Source organism: Drosophila kikkawai, chromosome 3L, assembly GCF_030179895.1.
Source record: "Drosophila kikkawai strain 14028-0561.14 chromosome 3L, DkikHiC1v2, whole genome shotgun sequence".
In the NCBI taxonomy this organism is placed as follows: domain Eukaryota; kingdom Metazoa; phylum Arthropoda; class Insecta; order Diptera; family Drosophilidae; genus Drosophila; species Drosophila kikkawai.
The window spans coordinates 28,057,505-28,078,311 of NC_091730.1; the positions used below are offsets into that span (position 1 = coordinate 28,057,505).

At 39.0% G+C, this 20,807-nt stretch overlaps 2 protein-coding genes across 9 annotated transcripts in view; both read right to left on the reverse strand.

The window, feature by feature from the left end:
* The window catches only part of LOC108073223 (calcium/calmodulin-dependent protein kinase kinase 2), a 69,460-nt gene that overhangs the window by 41,427 nt on the left and 7,226 nt on the right, over positions 1–20,807 (reverse strand). The gene's annotated exons all lie outside the window — the stretch shown is intronic.
* On the reverse strand, positions 5,990–7,308 carry LOC108079322 (uncharacterized). Its single transcript, XM_017173619.2, has one exon. The coding sequence runs from the start codon at positions 7,185–7,187 to the stop codon at positions 6,120–6,122; it is 1,068 nt and encodes a 355-aa protein (XP_017029108.1). The 5' UTR covers positions 7,188–7,308; the 3' UTR covers positions 5,990–6,119.

The following is a 20,807-nucleotide window of genomic DNA, read 5'->3' on the forward strand; positions in this document are numbered from 1 at the left end:
TTCAGTCAGAAGTTTGCAACGCAGTGAAGGACACCTTTCCGACCCTATAAAGTATATATATTCTTGATCAGCATCTACAGCCGAGTCGATCTAGCCATGTCCGTCTGTCCCCCTGTCCGTTTCTACGCAAACTAGTCCCACAGTTTTAAAGCTATCTAAATGAAACTTTGCATATACTCTCACTGCTATATATGTCGGAACGGGCCGGATCGGACGACTATATCATAAAGCTGCCATACAAATGTTCAATAAATTTTTAGAAAAAAAAATTATAACTTGGCTGTTTTTCAAAATTTTTGGGATATGGCCATTTTTTATTATTTCAGAATTTTGGTAAAAATTTTATGAAAATCGGACAACTATATCATACAGCTGCCATATAAACGATCGGTAAATTTAGAGAAAATGTAAAGCTGGGAATGTAAAACTGTAACTGTCAAACTGTAAACATAATAAGTATAGGTAAAATGTAATGAAACTGTTTTGTGAGTGTATTCAGTATTTAAATCTATAATATAAACATCAAAACCAATCTGCAAGGGTATACAAACTTCGGCGTGTCGAAGTTAGCTTCCTTTCTTGTTATTCATTAAGTATAAAATCGAGAATTTTTGAGGAAACAAGATGGGTTGGAGAATCTGATATGGCTACACTGACAACGGAATCGAAATCTGCAGCAAAACTGAAATGTAAGCTTCTTTTCTCAGTTTAAATAGCTTCTCACAAGCTCCTTTAAATATTCTATGCATGGGGCCAAATAGATCCCTAATTTGCATTGAGCGAGACAAAATACCTTGTAATACGTGTGTCTTTTACTTATTGGGGCCCAACGTTTGTATTCTTTTTGTGTTGTTTGTTTTGTGTCATTAGACTATGACTTGCAGCTGTCAGTTACAAATGGGTCCAAAGTAGATTTTTTTTTTTTTTTTATATAAGTTCAAATTTAATTATACGTTAATCAACCAAATCAATGATTATAAAACGTAGGGACTAACACTAACAACAAACATAACATGGAAACGGTAAACAACAATTTATAATTTACAAAGGCATTTCAGTTATTGGTGTAGGACTCGGGTTCTTTGCCTCCCTCTTAACCAAAGGTCACCTGGATGTCGTCTCTTCAGTCTTCGTCTGGACATGGGGATGGCCAATGATGCCGCTAGGTGGCTGGTGTGGGCCAGAAGCCGTTCATTGTAACGACTTGAGTGCCTGTTGATCTGCTCCCTCACTGGTAGCATTTTGGGGTCGTTAGCGATGTCTGCATTCCTAGCAAACCAGGGTGCATTTGTGATTGTGCGCAGCGCCCGGTTTTGGACCCTTTGCACTTTCATAACGTTAGAGTCGGACGCAGTACCCCATATCTGGATGCAATAGGTCATAGCAGGAACAACTATTGCTTTGTATAGCAGCACTTTGTTGCTGAGGCTCAGCTTGCTGGTGGACTTTAGCATCCAGTTTAGCTTTCTGAGTTTTCCACGGCATGCTGCTGCTATTTTGGTGGTGTGTTGCCTCCACGTGAGCCGCTTATCCAAGATCAATCCCAGGTATTGGGCCTGAGGAGATTGAGGAATTAGCGTGTCCTGAAATTTGACCCTAGGGAGGATTTTGTGTCTCAGGGAAAAATTGCAGTGTTGCGATTTATTTCCATTTATGGATATGTTCCACCTCTTCGTCCACTCGCTATATGTATCCAAAAAGCTTTGCGTTTTTCTAGAAGCCTCGATTCGACACGCTGAGTTTGCGATAAAGGCTGTGTCATCAGCATACGTTGCAAGAAGTGTCCCCGGTTCTCTGGGATTGGGCAAGTCAGAGGTGTAAAGGGTGTATAACACAGGACCCAAAACACTCCCTTGCGGTACTCCAGCTCGACTGCTTCTAATGGATGATCTTTCACCTCTCACATCAACCATGAATTTTCGCTCCAGCAGGTACGATTTCAGAAGGAGATATTGAGCAGTTGGTAGGAGTGTTTTTAGCTTAAAAAGCAAACCATTGTGCCACACTCTATCGAAGGCTTCCTTTACGTCAAGGAAGATAGCAGAGCTGTACTGACCGTTTTCAAAAGCATCTAAGATATGCTGCGTTACTCTATGAGCCTGTTCTGGCGTTCCATGGTGATTCCGGAAGCCAAACTGGTAATCTGGAATGGCATCCTGAACACTTCTTACTGCCATCATTCTGCTAAGAAATATTCTCTCGAATATTTTAGAGAATGTTGGCAGCCAGCTTATTGGCCGGTAAGACGTAACAAGGTTCTCCGGTTTGCCTGGCTTAGGTAACATCGATATCACTGCGCACTTCCATTGTGTGGGGAAGTGGTAAATACGTAACATGGAGTTGAACAGGAGCACAAGGAATAATATGCCCTTTTTGGGTAGAGCTTTGGCAACTCTATTATCGATTCCGTCAAATCCTGGTGCTTTATTAACGTGCAGTTTTTTAATTTGGAGACAAACTTCTTCCGGACTTACATGACGAATGGGCTCTACATCTGGGCAGGAAGTATTAAGAAATGCCAGTGTTGCTTCCACGTCCTCACTCCTAGCAAGATCAAACGGCTGAAATCGACCTTCTAGTTCGTCAGCAAAAGCCAGAGAAATATCTGCATCCGATCTGCACCAAGTGTTGTCAGCACGCTTTATAGGGATTCTGCGTGGGGGCTGCCGTTTAACTGACTTTGCTGCTTTCCAGAGGTTAAATCCATACGGTTTTGTGGGGTCTGCATTGCGTAGTAGATCTGAGAAATAATCATTTTTCGTCTTATGCAGCAACTTCTTTAGATCGTTCTCAGCGCGACGATATGCTCTTTTGTCGGCCGGATTTTGCGACCGCATGAATCTGCGACGCAAGGCTCTTTTCGACCTCACCAAATCCAGGACCTCAGGTTTTAAAAGAGCATGAGGTGGATCTGATGGGTTTATTGAGCCTTGTCCACTGGTTGAAGATTCGGCAGCAATGTGAATGTTTCGCACAAAGACCTCAGTGGCATCATCAATGTCTTCAGGGGATCTCAGGACCATGTTGAGGTTTACTAGCTGGTTAATTGCTGCCTGAAACCGTGGAATATTTGCGTTTCGAGGGAGAATATGTGTTTTTTGGGAGACCTTGAAAGCAGCACTTCTTAGCTCAATTAACAATGGGATGTGATCAGAACAAAGTTCCAAGCTCCCTGAGATGGATAGGAGCTCAGAGCGAATCCCCCCATATATGGCAAAATCAATTGCAGTTGGCGTACGCTGGCTGTACGAGTAGTGGGTAGGACCTCCGGTTGCAAGGACTTGAATGTGAGAGCTGAGGATATAGTTTGCCAATACTCTTCCACTGACAGAGGAATTTCGACAACCCCAAAGTCGATGGTGTGCATTCCAATCACCGGCAATTAGAAATTTGGGTCCTAGTTCCTCAAACAGTGTTCTAATGTCATCATAGGAGCGCTGGAAGTTTGGAGGACAATAAATAGAGGCAATAGCAATTTCACCTTGATCCGTATTGACTTTGACTGCGACACATTGAGCACTTTGATGTTCCATTGTTAAAAATTGGTAGTGTTTGAGACAGGACTTTATGATGACTGCAGAGCCCCCACGGTGGCGATCGGCGGGATGGTTAGATAGGTGAACGTCATATCCGTGTAGTTTGTAGTATGAACGAGAGCAGAAGTGTGTTTCGCTGACCAACATAATATCTATGTGATGTTTATGAACAAAAAGCTCTAGCTCCAGTGCTTTGTTGGCCAGCCCGTCGGCGTTCCACACACCAATTTTGAGTCCAATTTGACTCATGGTTGGATTGGATAAACTGGGAGACGTCCAGAACTTGGTTGAGTAGATCCTGGCGCGTTTTGTGATAAAAGGCTAGTGACGAGAGTCATCATTGACATCATCATCTGGAACATCTTTTCTAGTTGTGTTACGAGAACTGACATTTTTTCATCAGATCGCATGAACATTTCTTCTTGCCGCTGCCATTGCTGATTATTCTGGATATTACGGAGTTGCTGGGATAGATTTTGCTGTTGCGGTTGTTGCTGTTGCTGGGTTCCTGGATGTTGCTCTGGCCTTGGGATTGTGTCCAGCATTGGTTGTTGGGGTTGCCGGTTGTTTTCCCTACGTTGACTTTGTTGGTTCTGCTTCCGGTACCTACTTCCTAGTAGTGGGAATTGTTGCAGCTGCTGTTGGCTTGTAAATTGCTGAGGGCTAGCCTGTTGTGTTTGGCGAGATCCCCCGGCGACGTACCCGTAAGATAGCGAGGGCTCAATGCCTCTTCGATGGGATGTAGCAGTTTTGCGTCGAGTTACTGTCTGCTGGTATACGATACAGCCCTTATAGCTTGCAGTATGATTACCGCCGCAGTTGTAGCATTTAACTGGATGTACATCTCGTTGGCAGTCTTCAATGGAGTGTTGCTGACCACATCTTACACAGTTAACTTCCTTATGACAGTTATTTTTTGTGTGATTGTAAGATTGGCACCGATAGCATTGCACGACAACGTCCTTTTTGAAAGGAAGCTCAACTTGTATCCGTTGACGACAAAGCGTTTTAAGCTCATGTATTTCTTTGTTGTTGGCGGCTGGTTCTAATTCAACAAAGACTAGGTTGACGAGCTTTGTTTTATCGAACCGGCTTCTGGGTCTATTGATGAAGCGGATAGTATGACCAAGTGAAGTAAGGCTTAATATCTTCATCCGGAATGGAGTGATGCACACCTCGGATGACAATGCGGTAAGACCTTTCCTCTTTAAGTTGCCAGGTATGAAATGGCACCTTTTTTGAGGTAAGCGATTTAGTAATGGCTCTGTACGCATCTGAATCTGAAGCCAAGATCGAAACGGAATTATCTGGGTGGCATTTAATGGAATATTTGGTTGGGTGAACGACCTTATCTGTGGATCTAATAAGTCCGTTTAAGTTTTCACAATTTTTGACCACAATTGGTGGTGGTTTGTGAGACGGTGGGGTTTCGTTGTTGTCTGAGGGCTGGTTTGGACTACCATTGCAGCTAGTCGTATTGCTATTATTGCTGTTACAGGTGTTGCCGCTGTTGCTTAAATTGTTGGTTATAGTGTTGCTGACTTGGTTGCTGGCGATGGTGGTGTTGCTGGTGTTGGTGGTGTTGCTGGTGTTGCTGGTGCTGATACTGGCTTGGTTGGATCTATTTTGACCGACTGTTTGTGGTGATTTCATAATTTCATCGTCCGTGTCCATATCTGACAGATCCGAGAACCGATTGTCAGATGCTGCTGGTTTTGGGCTATTTGAATTCCTAATAATTTTCGAGCTTGAGTTGTAAGGGCTTGATCTTAAACGGCGTTTATTATTGGGACGTGGGGTCCACCAATCGTCGTCATCAGCCATAGCATCTTGCTCAGAGTCTTGAGTTGCTACTGGCCGAGCATTATTAGAGGTCGAGGCATAAATGGCGTTAAATTGGTTTATCGAGGAATTTAACGCCTCTCTCAATTTTTTCTGGGCCTCAGCCGCAATCTTTTCGATGTCAAGATCCGATTCAGCAGACATAGTGAACTTGCTTTACCGACTACGGGACCTTTTGGGAAGGCTTCACAAAGGCGATTGAGACCGAGTGGCGAATACGCGCGACCCGCAACCGGGCGGCACCCGGAACTATTACAGCTATTAGGCTTGTCTTTCGTTTCACTTTGTTTTCGCAATTGACAGAAATAGCGGAACGTGGGGGCACTGACACCACGTCCTTAGAAGTCGGATTTAGAAAAAACACAGTCGCTTTTGCCACAAAGGTGGACTTGTCCATAGACTCTTTACAATGCAAAAACGCGTCTGCACTCCACGAAAGCATAAGAAAAATTTGTATTTTCCCCTTTTTTCTTTTTAATAGCCGATAACACGTCCGAAGCCTTTGACAGCTAACGCAAAGCTGGTCCAAAGTAGAACTTAAAAAATATACAAAAGTTCGGCTTTCTGAAATTAGCTTCCTTTCTGGTTGAAAATTATATTTAATACTTCACTTAAGCGTTCTCACCCAATCCTACATATTCAAACTGAATGTGAGGTTTTATATATTTATTTTAATACAATAAAATTTATAATATATTTATTCAATAATAAAATAAGAAAACAATAATAATATAACATTACTTAAAAATTATAAAAACATCCTTTAAGACGATTTGATATTTGATTCCGGGGGAAGTCATTTAATAGGCACTTATCAATAATAGAATCTGCTTTAGTGAATTCATCAGCATCACGTCCTCGACGACGTCTTAATACGGAAACCAAGCCCGTTTTTGTTTTTATATCCAAATACATCTCTAACTCTGCCAGTTTTATGAATAGATTTTCAAAATCTCGGTCTGCGTTATTGAGAAATGTACATTGTATTGCATAGCTCCCAAATATAAAACAATTAAAAAGTCGCTGAATACGAAATTCAAGCTGTTTCATAATATATTTGACGTTAAGCTTTGTCACGGCATACACGTCATATGTAAGCTCTAGGTTATGTCCTGCAGCACACTCAAATATCTTAGCTGAATGATGCTGTAAAAAATCGACATACAGTTCGCGGCATTCTAGATTTAGTTTCAATTTCCAATTATGAAGAATAAAGCTTTGAGCTTCAGCGTAATAAAAAAATATTTTTTGAATGGCGGTTAATGTGCCAACAGTATATTCCATGGCATCGTTAACAATCTCGGAAAACATTATGTTGAAGAATTCCATTTCCGCAAAATAGTTAGTTAGTAAAACCTTAACATATTTTGGTTGAGCAGTTGGGACTTGGCGTAGTTTCAACAATAATGCGTGACTAGAGTTTTTTGATGCCTCATAAAATTTTTCGACATCATTTGAAAACTCTTCAAAAACGTTTGAAGCTTCGTAAAAAAATTTTAATAATTCATGTATCCTAACTATATAATTTTCAGCACTCGTGTCACTTTTTCCAAAATCACTAAGCACGGTTGACATAGTCAAATTTTTTTGTAGATTTTCAAAAAAATGGAGAAGTTTACGCTGCAGTTTATCTTTACTTCTATCGGATTTTTCGATAGCATAATAAAAGTCTTTGGAAATATGTTCTGCGCTAATAGAATGAAGCGGCATTGGTAGTCTGGGATGGTTGCTGCTGACACTTGCCGTCTGACCCTGAAAGCACCATAATAGACAATTTAAAACTATGAAAATTAAAAGAACCGAGTGCATTGAAAAAGTTTCAAATCGCTTTGGCTATAGTCGCACTGTGCTCAACGGCTATTTCTGGTGAAATGAAAAAGTGCTGACGTGAAAATATCCAAATTAAAAATATCTATAAATAGGCCCACAAATTATTTAAACAGACGTTTTGTTTATACTATATATACAACAAGCCACCTACCTTAGAATACTCTTATGATAGAACTATTTGTTGCAAAAGGCTTTTTCAGCATGCTAAGTTTTCGGAACAAAGCGGTCATTTGTTTTTAAATCACCAAGTACATTAACTACGTTATCCTTCAGTTCCATGGCCGAAGGATTCCCTCCGAGATCCATCCGAGATCCTTCCGAGATTCCTCGAGAAACCTCATATTTTCCTCTTAACGTCCCCTGAAATTTTCCATGCCAAATAACACGGAATTTGAGTGGAACAGGCTGAGTTAGTCAGGAAATCACGAAAGACTCTTAAGGGAATATTGGGGGAATTAAAAAAAAATTTTGCAAAATACCTAGGAAGTTTTAAACTAAAAAATCTTGAGAAATCCCTAAGAATTAATTAAGAATTTAAGGAATTTTTTTTTTAATTTATAATTTTTATTTTTAAGATTTTTGTTTAGATTGCACAACTCTTGTCCGCTGCAATTTGACCCTTCACGAACCTTTGCTTTTGTACATTCAAATCAAAATATTATATATTAAAATCAAATTGCTAATTTGCAAATTTATATAAATCAGATCACTTTTCACTTCACAACATGAAAGAAAGCTAACTTCGGTACACTGAAGTTTATACACTTTTGCAGTTTCAATTGGATCATTAAGAATCGATTCATCTTGTTCAAATGAAAGTAAAACTAAGAAGAGCTATGATATAAAAAAGATATATGTATATTTATACGTAGAAAATGGAAAGTTCCACATTTCCGAGTCCAAAAATTAAAAGTTTTCTAAAATCATGTTTGTATACCCTTGCAGGGTATTATTTCAGTGAGAAGGTTGCAACGCAGTGGAGGAGACCTTTCCGACCCTATAAAGTACATATACTTGTATTCTTGATCAGCATCAACAGCAGAGTCCATCTAGCCATGTCCGTCTGACCGTTTCTACGCAAGCTAGTCCTTTAGTTTTAAAGCTATCTTGAATTAAACTTTGTATACAGCCTTCTGAATACTCTCACTGCTATATATTAGACTTCTGCATGAATGCATCCAAAACGACAGATGAATCACTTATTCTAGAAACGGGAACACACTTTTTACTGCACAGTATACTTGGATGTGAGTGAGTAGGGTAGTATTCTCTGTTTTGACAGACAGTGTTCTCATTCATTCCATAGTTGTACAGCTGTTTATGAGTACAGCAAAAATGGTGTGCAGTAGTCAGGCACTGTACAGTGTTTTGGTGTGCAGTTGACTTATTGTACAGTGAGTGAAACTTCATGACTGGTACATGCACACATATAGAGTTCTCTTGTGTACTATGTATTTCTTATAAAGAATTTTATTTTATTAAAGAATTTACATTTAAATTATTAATATTCGAATGGAGAAACATTATTTTATGTACCATGTCTTCAGTGGTGGCAATTTTTGAACGTTTTTCGCAAATTAAATTTTTGGCAACAGAAAATGCCCTTTCCGATGCTGCACTGCTCGCGGGAGCTGATATTTATACTACAAATGAACATACAAATACATACATATATTTAACAATCACTGTTTTTGCCTGGGGCTCTGGCACTAAATAAACATACAAAAGACAATCACAAACATATAAAACAACACATATACATTGTTACAAAACATAAATATTATGACGAAAACTTACATTATCTTGTGAGTTCATTTCACGAGCGTCGTTTTCTTTGCAATCCATTTTTGATTTTATTAAAAAATGCTGAACTCATCTGCACAGTTGTACACTGACAACTAACAAGCTGTACAGCTGTGAAAAAAATGTCAAATATAGTACTCACTCCCGAAGAGTACAACCATATACTGCACTCACGCAAAGTGGGCACACTAAAAATGTTGTGCTATCTTCTTCTGGCCTATAGAGTATACTGTACAGTAAAGAATGGGTGCAGTATTTTTAAGAACTCTACACTACTGTACATATCTGTTATGCTACAAATGAGTACACTCATGCAGAAGTCTACTATATATGTCGGAACGGGCCGGATCAGACAATATCATAAAGCTGCCATAGAAATGATTTAGAACAAAAATTATAACTTGACTGTTTTTCAACATATTTTTATCATTTTTGAGATTGTTTGTTTTGTAGCATTGACCTGTAATTTGTTAGCATTCGTAATTGCAAACTTGAGGTCACAGTCAGCATCGATTTTATAAAAATCAAAGGCGCGACTGTAGCTAAAAACAACAAAAAGAACTTGTCAATAGACAAGTAGCAGCTGTGGTGACGATCGTTTCGTTGGCGCTACCCAACTCATCAGACCACTGGCTAGCTATTGCTAATTTTCTTTGTACTTTACCTTCAATCTAAGCTTGAACCCGTTGGGAATCATAAGCTTCGATGTAAAGGCAAAAGCAAACCCCGAAAATCGGCAATAGATCTTTTTGTTGTTTTTAACCAGTTGTTTGGCATGCAAGTCTATCAGACTTGTCAAAAGCCAATCTAGATATTTTTTCAGAATTTCGGTTTTAATTGTTTGAAAATCGGACGACTATATTTTATAGCTGCCATAGGAACCATCGGGAAATTAATAGAAAAAAAATATAACTACGTTCTTTTTCAACGTATTTTCATCTACTCTGAGATATGAGCTTATATGAAGATTGGGCTGCCCTATAACGCAAGCTGCTGGATCTGCAAGGAATCGGGGGAACAGAAGACACCAGAACGCCTGCTCCATCATTGGCTAGCACTTAACGGCGCTAGAAGGAGGTAAGCGCATCTAAGAAATGCACCCTTAAAAATCAGGTGGTGTTGTGGAAACATTCTTTCCAGATCTTAGTCTTTAAAGAGCCATGAAATATTTGTTTGGAATGTCGAGCAGGACGAAGCATTCAAGAGATTTAAATCCAAGATTGCCACATCTTCGATGCTGTCATACTTTAACTTACAGGACAATACATGTCTAATTGCAGATGCAAGCCCAAAAACATTGAAAGATACGAAAACACCGCGACTCGTTATCAAGGCTATGTCAAAATTCTGCTACCGAAATATTCGAATTAACGACTTTTCTTAATCCGAATGTATTACCCCTCATTAAGAGCTTGCCAATGGTGGAAAAATTATGTTACGAGGCATTCAAACAGTAATTCCCCAAGTCAATTAAATGTATTGCTCGACCAAACGGAAAAATCATTTGCAAGGGTGTATGGTAGGTCCCAGAATATTAACGACGAATAATAAAATACAGTTTACATAAGTAAGTAGTTTAAAGGTTATTCTGCTTTTGAGGATTGGGTTCACAATACTGGCCCCACGCCAATGGAGAAATTGAAAACATGGAAATAGCGCACCCAAATATAGATGACCTTACGATTGAAAAATCGAAGCCACTCTCAGCACCGGCAACACTCATGTTCAACAGTTTTGAAATTAAGGTCGAAGACATACATACATCAGAAACTTTAGTCCCTTGAAAAATATATTAGACACATTCTCTTCGGTTTCGCCTTCGGTAAAGAACCGTCATGACGGTTCAACCCACTCAGATATTTCTCTACAGACAACCCCGGATATACAGTCACCACTGGAAACATCAGGTGAGCTTAATAGCACAGGCAAAAATCAAAAAATCGGTTTATAAAAAAACTACAGCGCAAAAAAAGTTGAGAGCGATGCAGAAAGAGAAGGGTAGCCATAGAGTGACGTCGATAATAACGATTCAAATAAAGAGTTGTACATATACTAATGGGAAATGGTCTAATATAATAATAAAAAAAACGTCGACTTTGTTTTTAGTTTTCGAACTTATACTAGATAATAGCAAGAAAGAAAGCTAACTTCGGCACGCCGATGTTTGTATACCCTTGCACTTTGAATCATTAAAAATCGATCCATTCTGGTCAATTTAATAGAAAAATATACTAGGAAATTGCATTCGTAATTGCAATGCTAAACAAATACAGGTCGATGCTAACAAAAACAAACTATATTAGAAAATAAATAAAGTTGTATATTTATACATAGCATAGAATAATTTAGTTTTGATACAATTCAAAAAAAAATTAAAGTTTAATGGTATAAAAAAACTATATTTTAGATTTAAATATATAATATCATAAACATTATACATTTAAATGCTAAAGTTTCATTACATTTTACCTATACCTATTATATTTACAGTTTGACAGTTACAGTTTTAAACTCACAGCTTTAAATTTTTCTGTACTTCTACTGATCGTTTCAATGGCACCTATATAATATAGGAGTCCGATTTTCATAAAATTAAAACCAAAATTCTGAAATAGTAAAAAAAAAGAAATAGAAAAAAAAGCTCATATCAAAGCTCAAAGAAGATAAAAATAAGTTAAAAATCAACGAAGTTATAATATTTTTTATTAATTTCCCGATAGTTCCTATGGCTGCTATAATATATAGTCGTCCGATTTTCATAAAATTAAAACAGAAATTTTCAGATAATATAAAATGGCCATATCTCAAAAAACAATCGAAATATCTTAAAAAATAGCCAAGCTATAATTATTTTCTTTAAATTTTTTGATTTCTATGGCAGCTATGTATATGATATAGTTGTCCAAACCGACATATATAGCAGTGAGAGTATTCAGAAGACTATATGCAAAGTTTCATACAGAAAGCTTTAAAACTGAGGGACTAGTTTCTACGCAAACGGACAGACGGACGGACAAACGGACATGGCTAGATCGACACGGCTGTTGATGCTGATCAAGAATATATACATATACTTTATAGGGTCGGAAATGTCTCCTTTACTGCGTTGCAAACTTCTGACTGAAATTATAATACCCTGCAAGGGTATAAAAATAATTGTCAAATTTTACATTTCAATGTTAAAAACTCGGATCAATTTTATCCAAAAAGCATTAAAATAGGTTGGTCGAAATAATTGGTACTGACATTCTTCTTAAGCTTAGAATTTGGAACGTAATGAATATTTTTCACTTTTTTCTTCTTGTTACTACACTTATGTATCTATATATATAAAAATGGAGACAAAAAATGTTACTAATGGCATCACAAGAGAACGGCTGGGCCGATTTGGCTCAAATTTTTTTCAGTTGTTTGTAATTGTCAGAAGAAGGTAAGAAAATTTTGGGAAGTCCTTCCGGAAAAGTCGCTAGCGGCTCAACAGATGGACACACTGTTGTATGTAAAATTCTGAAACACCCTACAAAGATCATAGCTGCGTTGAAATTGTGTATCAATGAACTCGGTAAAAAAATATTTAAACAAAAAAATCGAGCTAACAAAGCATTACCAATTGGAAGTAATGCCTGCTGTTAGACGATCAAGACTTGGACGGCGTTCACGCAATGCAATAAGTATTCAGAATTCCCGTAATAGTCGGACGCAAGAGGAACGTACAGAAATAAATGCATCGATACGTGCCCAAATGGCACAGCTTCGCGCTCCACAAAGATCACCTCAAGCCCGACATAATAATAGAGAAAGACGAGCCGCAAATGAAAACTTGAATCGCGCTGCATTCGCATACAATCCTGAAACATCCTACAAGGATCTTACCTGCGTTGTTATTGGTTCATTGTCTGTTGTATGTCAGCATTGCAATGCACTGAAGTTTCGGTTGGAAACCCCCGGCTTATGTTGTGCAGGTGGCAAAATTAAATTGCCCGTTTTGGCTCACCCACCAGGGCCATTGTATTCGCTACTTTATGGAAATTCAGCCCAATCAAACAGTTTCCTAAAGCTTGCACAAAAATATAACGGATGCTTTCCAATTACGTCATTTGGAGTCGAGGTTTTTCATCAATCAGGCTACAATCCAAGTTATAAGGTAATGGCGTCTCTTTATTATCAAAATTAACAACTCACATTTTTTCGAAATTGCATTCCAACATTCAGATTCATGGGCAAATTCACCACCGAGCGGGCGCTTTGTTATCACCACAAAACAAAGATCATAAATTCCTTCAGTTCTATTTCATTGGTGATTCGGCAGTTGAACAAAATCACCGCTGTGCAATTTTTACCGCAACTAAACGTGAAATTATCGAACAATTGCAAAATCTTCTCCATGAGCATGAACTGCATTGAATATAATGCATTATGACGAACACAAAATCATTATCAGCGCTGACAAAAAAGACCCACTGGTAGCCATGCAAGACAATTTAATGCTCCCACCATCAATGAAGTCACAGTGGTGATTTTTGGCGAGAATGTGGAATGACGCGATATTGTTTTGAAGCGTCGGGATAATGGCCAATTGCAGCGAGTTTATGAGACTCATCGGTCATATGATGCTCTTCAATACCCGTTGATGTTCTGTCGTGGAGAAGATGGGTATCACTTCAACATAAAGATGGTTAATCCAACATCAGGTTTGTTTACAAGTCATCACTTCTCTTTGATTCTACAACTAAGTTTGAATTCAAATTCTAGGAGAAGAAACGAATAAGAAGGTCAACTCTATGAATTTTTATACGTATCGATTGATGATTTGACTAGATGTTGACAATCATCTGTTAAGATACCGCCGTTTGTTTCAACAGTACTGCGTCGACATGTACGTCAAAGTAAAAACGGAACGTCTCAATTTCATTCGTTTTAATCAGTCAAAGTTGCGGTCAGATGAGTACATTCACATTCATTCGCTCTCCACTGATTTCAAGTCAAAAAAATTTGTCAATCCAACGACAGGTTTGTTTAAAAGTCATCACTTCTTTTTGATTCTCAACTAATTTTGAATTCAAATTTTAGCCTAAAATTTTTAGGAGAAGATAGGAATAAGGTCAGCTCTATGAATTTTTATGCGTATCGATTGATGATGTTTCAACAGTACTGTTTCGACATGTACGTCAAAGTAGAAACGGAACGTCCAATTTAATTTGTTTTAATCTGTCGAAGTTGGGGCGAGATAAAGTTCGCCGGGTCCGCTAGTACTAGTATAATAGTATAATCATCCTTTTTTTAAACATCTGTCATTATTCTGTTTTGCATTCGATCAAGAAGTTTATGGCTCGTCACCACTAGAAACTCATCCAAGGTCTTTTTAACAAATCTTCGCAAATCTTTAAAATTTTAAAATGTGATGGTTTCAATTCGAGATGATTAACAAAAATTTAAGAATTCGCACCCTACACAAACAGAAGTCACTTTTACGGTGAGCTGTTTAAACACTGTTTCAGCGAACTGGCAGGGATTATTTTAATGAAACAAATCTTGTGCCTTAAATTTCAATCAGAAATATAGAGTAGTTTACATTATACCTAATTTTAATCAGTGTCTCATGTGACATTTTTTCCACCATACCTTACGTTGCTTTTTGCCTATTAAGTAAACTTAAAGAGCATATTTGCGTTTTCTTTCGACTCTTTGAATTCTCAGAGTAATGATAGAAACAAATGTCAAAGAATAATACCTCTGTTTCAGAAGTTGTTATCAAAACAAAATATGTCCCTTTTATCATATTTGTAATCAAAATAATGTGTTGGGATTTTCCCCCCAACGCAGGTGCATGAGTATCCAGAGTAAATAAGTACACTTTAGCCGTTTAGGATTAATACATATAAGTTTATTCTAATCTTGAATGGAGAACAAAAGAAGATACGCGCAAGATCGACTGCTCTTTACGTGAAACCACGCCGCGAATGACAGAAACTAAAAAGTGTGGCCAGTTGAAGAATAATATGATGGCCAAAACGGTTCTCAGATGGAGTTACCAGATTGGTACTTTGGATGAGGCGCTTAATTCGAACACACCCCCTCAAAGTATCAATCGTATACTATATATTTGTTATACCCAAAGAAAGGATACAATTATTATGCTTGCTACTACATAATCCTTTGGTGAGGACATCAGCGGGCATCTTCTCAGTCGGCATGTACGCCACCGTGATATCACCACTCTTCTCCTTCTCTTGTATAAAGGTTGGAAGCCGAACCCCTCCACCAGTTGTTGTGCGGTCTGGTTGTCGTTGAAAATTTGGACGGATTCACAAGTCGATCCGATCCGGTTAAGGAGAGCCTTCAAATACATCGCCAAGTACTCTGACTCAATACTCGACAAAGCCACGGTACGCTGCTTACGCGCCTCCCAGGATATGGAAGCGCCTGCCAGGATGAACGACGGTCGGATAGGTTGGACCCCCAATCCGCATTCACAAGGCCGTAAAGGTCATCTTGAGTCTTCTTGAAGAATAACCCAAGTAACGTAGGATACGCTTCGATGCCTTCCAGTGCTCGGCTGAATAGTTGGAGTTGAACTGACTCAGGAAATTCACTGCGAACGCGATATCTGGTCGCGTAGAAACTGCAAGAAACATAAGAGAACCAATTAAGCTTTGATAAGGATACCGTTTCATCTTCTCCTCGTCTGGGTTCTCTGGTCGCTTCAGTGCTGATTTGGACTCGATCGGGGTGATAGCCGGCTTGCAGTCTTCCATTCCGTATTTTCGAAGGATAGCGTCGATGTATGCGATGCCTCGCATTCTGTTTGAACTCGATGCCCAAGCATGATTTGACTGGTCGAAAATCCTTTATCTTGAATGATGCTTCCAAGTGAGCTTTGGTTTCAAGCAGCCAATTAATTTGACACCAAAAGTCATCAACATATATTGTGACCAGTAGAAACTTTCCGTCTCCTTGCTTGACAAACAGGCATGGATCTTGCTCAGTTGGGCTAAGTCCAATTTCCTTAAGCTTCTCTGCAAGCTTGCAATACCAACGAAGTCCTGATTGACGAAGTCCGTAAAGTGCCTTTCGTGGTAAACAAACAGGATCTCTCATTTGTTTTAAGGATTTTCTCCAAAAACATGCTGCCTTTCTAAAATCTATCGATGCTAACTCCTGCTTCGATCCGATTTTTGCGTCTGATTCCAGCTGCTCCATGAACTCGCTGAAACCCTCAGGTATATCCATTAATACCTGCTCATCTAGCTCACCGTTGAGGTAGGCAGTGACGACGTCCATTTGGGGAATTTCCATCTGAAATTCTGCTGATAGAGCAACCAATAGTCGCACTGATGTAAATCGCGCTACAGGTGAATAGAACTCAAAGAAATCTTCCCCAGGTTTCTGAGCATACCCCTTGGCAACCAAACGGGCTTCCTTTTTTCCAAGCTGCTGCCGTCATCTTTTGTTTGGAATACCATCTTGTTTCCAATTACTTTGCGATTTTCCGGGCATTCTGTTATCTCCCAAGTTTTGTTGAGGACTTTGGCCATAAACTCGTTTTCCACTGCGCGTTTCCAATGAACTGCTTCATTGGATTTTAATGCTTCTTCTAATGTTAAAGGATCCCCTGTTACTGCTAAGAATGCCAATTCGCAATCCTCAAATTCGTCATCAATAGATGTGTTATTTTCTGCGGGATCATTGTTGGGAGTTTCATCTTCCTGTCTTTGCTGATACATCTTACGTGGCCTCCCACGCTGTCCGGTTCTCAGCAATTTTGGGCGTCCTCTGCCCCTTCTCTCCACAACAGGAGTCTCTTCTTCTACTTCGCTGCTGCTAGAGGGTTCTACTTGTTCGTCCGCTAAATTATCAGTCATCTGAATAGACAATTCTCCCTCCGGTTCGTTTTCGTAAAATTCTTCATATTTACTCTTGAACCCCGATGTATTCATAAACTTTACATCATTTCTTACCACGATGGATCTTCTCTGAGGAGAATAAAGGCGATACGCTTTCGATTCTGCAGTATGCTTTCCTCCCTTATTCGTGCCTTTTATTAACCCTTTCATGCCCACTGTTGCCTATAGGCAACACTGACTTTAAATTTAAATTTCGGTTACGATTCCAAATTTTTGTGAACTTTTTTTTTATGGGGGATTCCCCTTATTAATGTTCTTTCATTTTTGGTAATTTTTGCGAATGCAGCTGCAGCGTGTGCTCAGTTATCACTAATTATTCGAAGCGACCACAGCTGCGACCACAGCTGCCGAAAAATTTTGCCAAAAAGTGTCCGTGAAAAAAGTGCGATTAAGGGGGTCTTCTCATTCAAAAGCCGTTTTTTGGACCCTTTTTAAAAAAATTCTTATTTGAAAACGCAAAGAATAATTGAAAACTTTTTTTATTTATTGTATTCAAAAATGTTCAAAGTAACTAAAAAAGTTGTTCTTGCCTCGATACGAGGGTTGTTCAAAGAGTAATGAGACTTCAAACTTGGTGGTCGAAAAAAAAGGTGTCGTCCTGGCGGCCACGATTCAGGGTCTCCAGAGCGTGCGAAATGAAAAATGAAAACGGGGTTATAATCAGAATAGATGTCATTTTCGGCTGACGGAACAGATTTTTTAAAAAAATTTTTAAAACTAAATGGCGGCCATTCAAAAAAAAAATTTCGATTTGGGGCTTTTTTTTTGTAGTTTAGTGTAAAAAAAAATATAAAAAAAATTTTAAAAAAAAATCTGTTCCGTCACCCGAGAATGGTGACAATTCTGCGTCGATTCCACTTTGTTTCATGAAAATCGGTTCAGTTGAACTGGAGATATCATGGCCGCCAGTTCGAAAAACGTGGTTTCGAGATAAACGCGTTTGAAGTTTGAAAAAAGCTCATTTTGCGAAGACCTTGCTTCACAAAAAAGGCTGTATCTTCTAAAGTATTTCGAATTTCTAAAAATCCTTTTGGGGACATATACACAATATCCCAAGCTATAAATAAATGCAAAAAAAAATCGAAAAAAAAAGTTGCCCAATGAGAAGACCCCCTTAACTAAAATAAGTGACAAAAATTAAAAAAAAAAATACGTACACATCTTTAAAATAGGTAAGACTGTGATAAAAGTATAAAGTTGGGCTTGAAAATTGTTTTATAAAGAGTGTGGATGGACAAATGTTGCCTATAGGCAACATTGCAGTAAGGACATACCTAAGGACTTACCAGGTGTGAAGTTTGCCGGTTTTTTCGATAAAGAAAACACTCAATTCTCAATGTGAAAAGTTTGTTATTCAAAGTATTGACCGTTGGCTTCTACACATTTCGCCCATCTTTCAGGCAAATTATGGATACCATTCCAAAACAACTTTTTTTCTTACGAGGCAAACCATTCGACGAGTCATTTTTCGACTTCTTCAAAATTGGCGAAGTGCTGCTCTGCCATTGAGTGTCCCATCGATGCAAAAAGGTGATAGTCGGACAGGGCGAGGTCTGGAGAGTACAGCGGGTGCGATAATATTTCCCAATCAAGTCCTTTCAGTGTGTCCTTCGTCAGTTTAGCGGTATGAGTCGGCGCGTTGTCATGTTGCAAGATAACTTTGCCATGTTTTCGGGCCCATTCGGCCGTTTTTCGATCAACTTATTATTCAAATTGATAGCTTGTCCTCGGTAGCGATACTTTTTAATAATTTGACCAAGGTTTTAATAACTCGAATTACTGAGGTAAAAGAGTATGATGTTTTTATTTTGACGGAATGCGACTTGTGTATTTCTTTAGGTTAATGTCAACAGAAAAAAATTACACATATGCCGCATGATACTAATGTATATAGTACTGCTAGCGGCATCAACAGTAAAACTTCAACTAACACCCCTGGTAGAGTATCGAAAATCAAAATGAACGCTAATTGGGGCTCCTATTAATCATTTATGGCGTTAAGTATTTTCTATGTGTTCCCAGTTTAATTTGGGCATGAAAGGGTTAATGCATACGCCTTCGGAACTTTACCTGTCCAATAGGTGTAGGGTAGCTCCCCAAGTAGAGCCTTCGTTGGGAACCGGTTACGCAGATAGGAAGCCGTGCTAAAAGCTTCTGCCATTTCTACCAGTGTGCGGTTCTGCCGCTCTGCCACGCCGTTTTGTTGCGGAGTATGTGGCGTTGACACACGTCTGCTAATTCCGCTTTGTCCCAGGAATTCGTCGGATTCCTTATTCAGGAATTCGGTAGCATTATCGCTCTGTAATTGTTTAATTTTGTTACCTGTTACATTTTCTGTTAAGGCTTTGAATGATTTAAACGCGTTTAATACGTCCGATTTTTGCTTTAAAAAATATACCGAGCTACATCGCGAATAGTCATCGATAAATGTAACGAAGTACTTGCACCCACTTTTTGACTGTGTACGCATCGGTCCACACACGTCACAGTGCACAATTTCTGGAGACTTTTATACGTATTTGCCGTTTGCTTTTCGCTGATGCAAATTTCACATTGCGGTAGTTTGTCATTTTCTTTTAGCTTCATTCCGTGAACTTTTTCACACAATGCCATTCTCTTTAAGTCTTTCTCATTTAGTGGCCCATCCGACGATACCATGTTTCTATTTCGCTTTGTCCGAACAAATTCTTATTAGAACTCATATGCCGAACAACCGCTGTCCAGACACCACATATCATTACGCCCTTCGGCTATGAATGCATGTTTTTGTACCGATTTCCGTTGGTTTATCGTTCCTCGTTTTTTGCACTATAGTTCTCTTTCGGCTTCACTCGACAGTTTCGCGCTCTATGTCCTACCTTGTTGCACACGAAGCACTTTCTGTTCTCCTTTTGAGGCTTGCCTTCTTTACTAGTTTTTGCGTACAAAGCACTTTGTCCTTCGCGGTCACTTTTCGTTTTTCTTGCCTCCGATTCCTCCAATATTTTAACAAGGAGCACGTGACGACTTGCCAAGAGAATCGCAAGCAAATCATCTCCAATTGTCACTCCGATCTTTTTCAATTTCTTCACTGCATCGAAAAAACCGTTGATGTGGAGATTTGCGTCGTCTCCCTCACTCATTCGCGACACGTTTTAACAAGCTGACCTTCGCACTGGCCCTTTTGATTGAAATGTGGTTTGCAATTTCAAACAATAATCTCTCGATGTGGTGCAATCCTCGATCAAACCTAACTCGGATGTACTCGGATGTATCGACAAAAGTATATCTGGTCGAGCTTTCTCGTCCTTAATGGTCCATTCTGCGAGATCACTTTCATTAGTGGGACACTTTTTCGTACCGTTCACATAAATCATTCTTCACAAGTATAGCACACATTTGCAACTTCCATGTGTCGTAGTTCTCCGCGTTTAGCGGTTCGATGGGCATGTATGTACCCGCCATTTTTTACAGCGTCTCTCGTTTCTCTCATTTCGCACTTATTTAATTATCTGTCTTCGATACTACGCGTCCTGGGCCCATAACCTGTTGGGATTTTCCCCCCAACGCAGGTGCATGAGAATCCAGAGTAAATAAGTACACTTTAGCCATTTAGGATTAAAACATATAAGTTTATTCTAATCTTGAATGGAGAACAAAAGAAGATATGCGCAAGAGTTACCAGATTGGTACTTTGGATGAGGCGCTCAATTCGAACATAATGAAAATTCGCGATTGAGGGAATTAGCATGCAAATACTCCGAAATTTGTTTTAGAATTCATTATTCTTTCAAATTGGATCAATTATATGCTCTGCTCTCATCTCGCTCTCAGTTTTTACAACCGCTACAAGCGACAAAACTGCAAGCAGAGCAGAGGCTTTACCGGTCTTCTGCTATATGTAGCTCTTCGA

Excerpts from the sequence above, each read along its gene's own strand:
- LOC108079322 (XM_017173619.2), bottom strand. The coding sequence starts at position 7,187 with ATGCACTCGGTTCTTTTAATTTTCATAGTTTTAAATTGTCTATTATGG.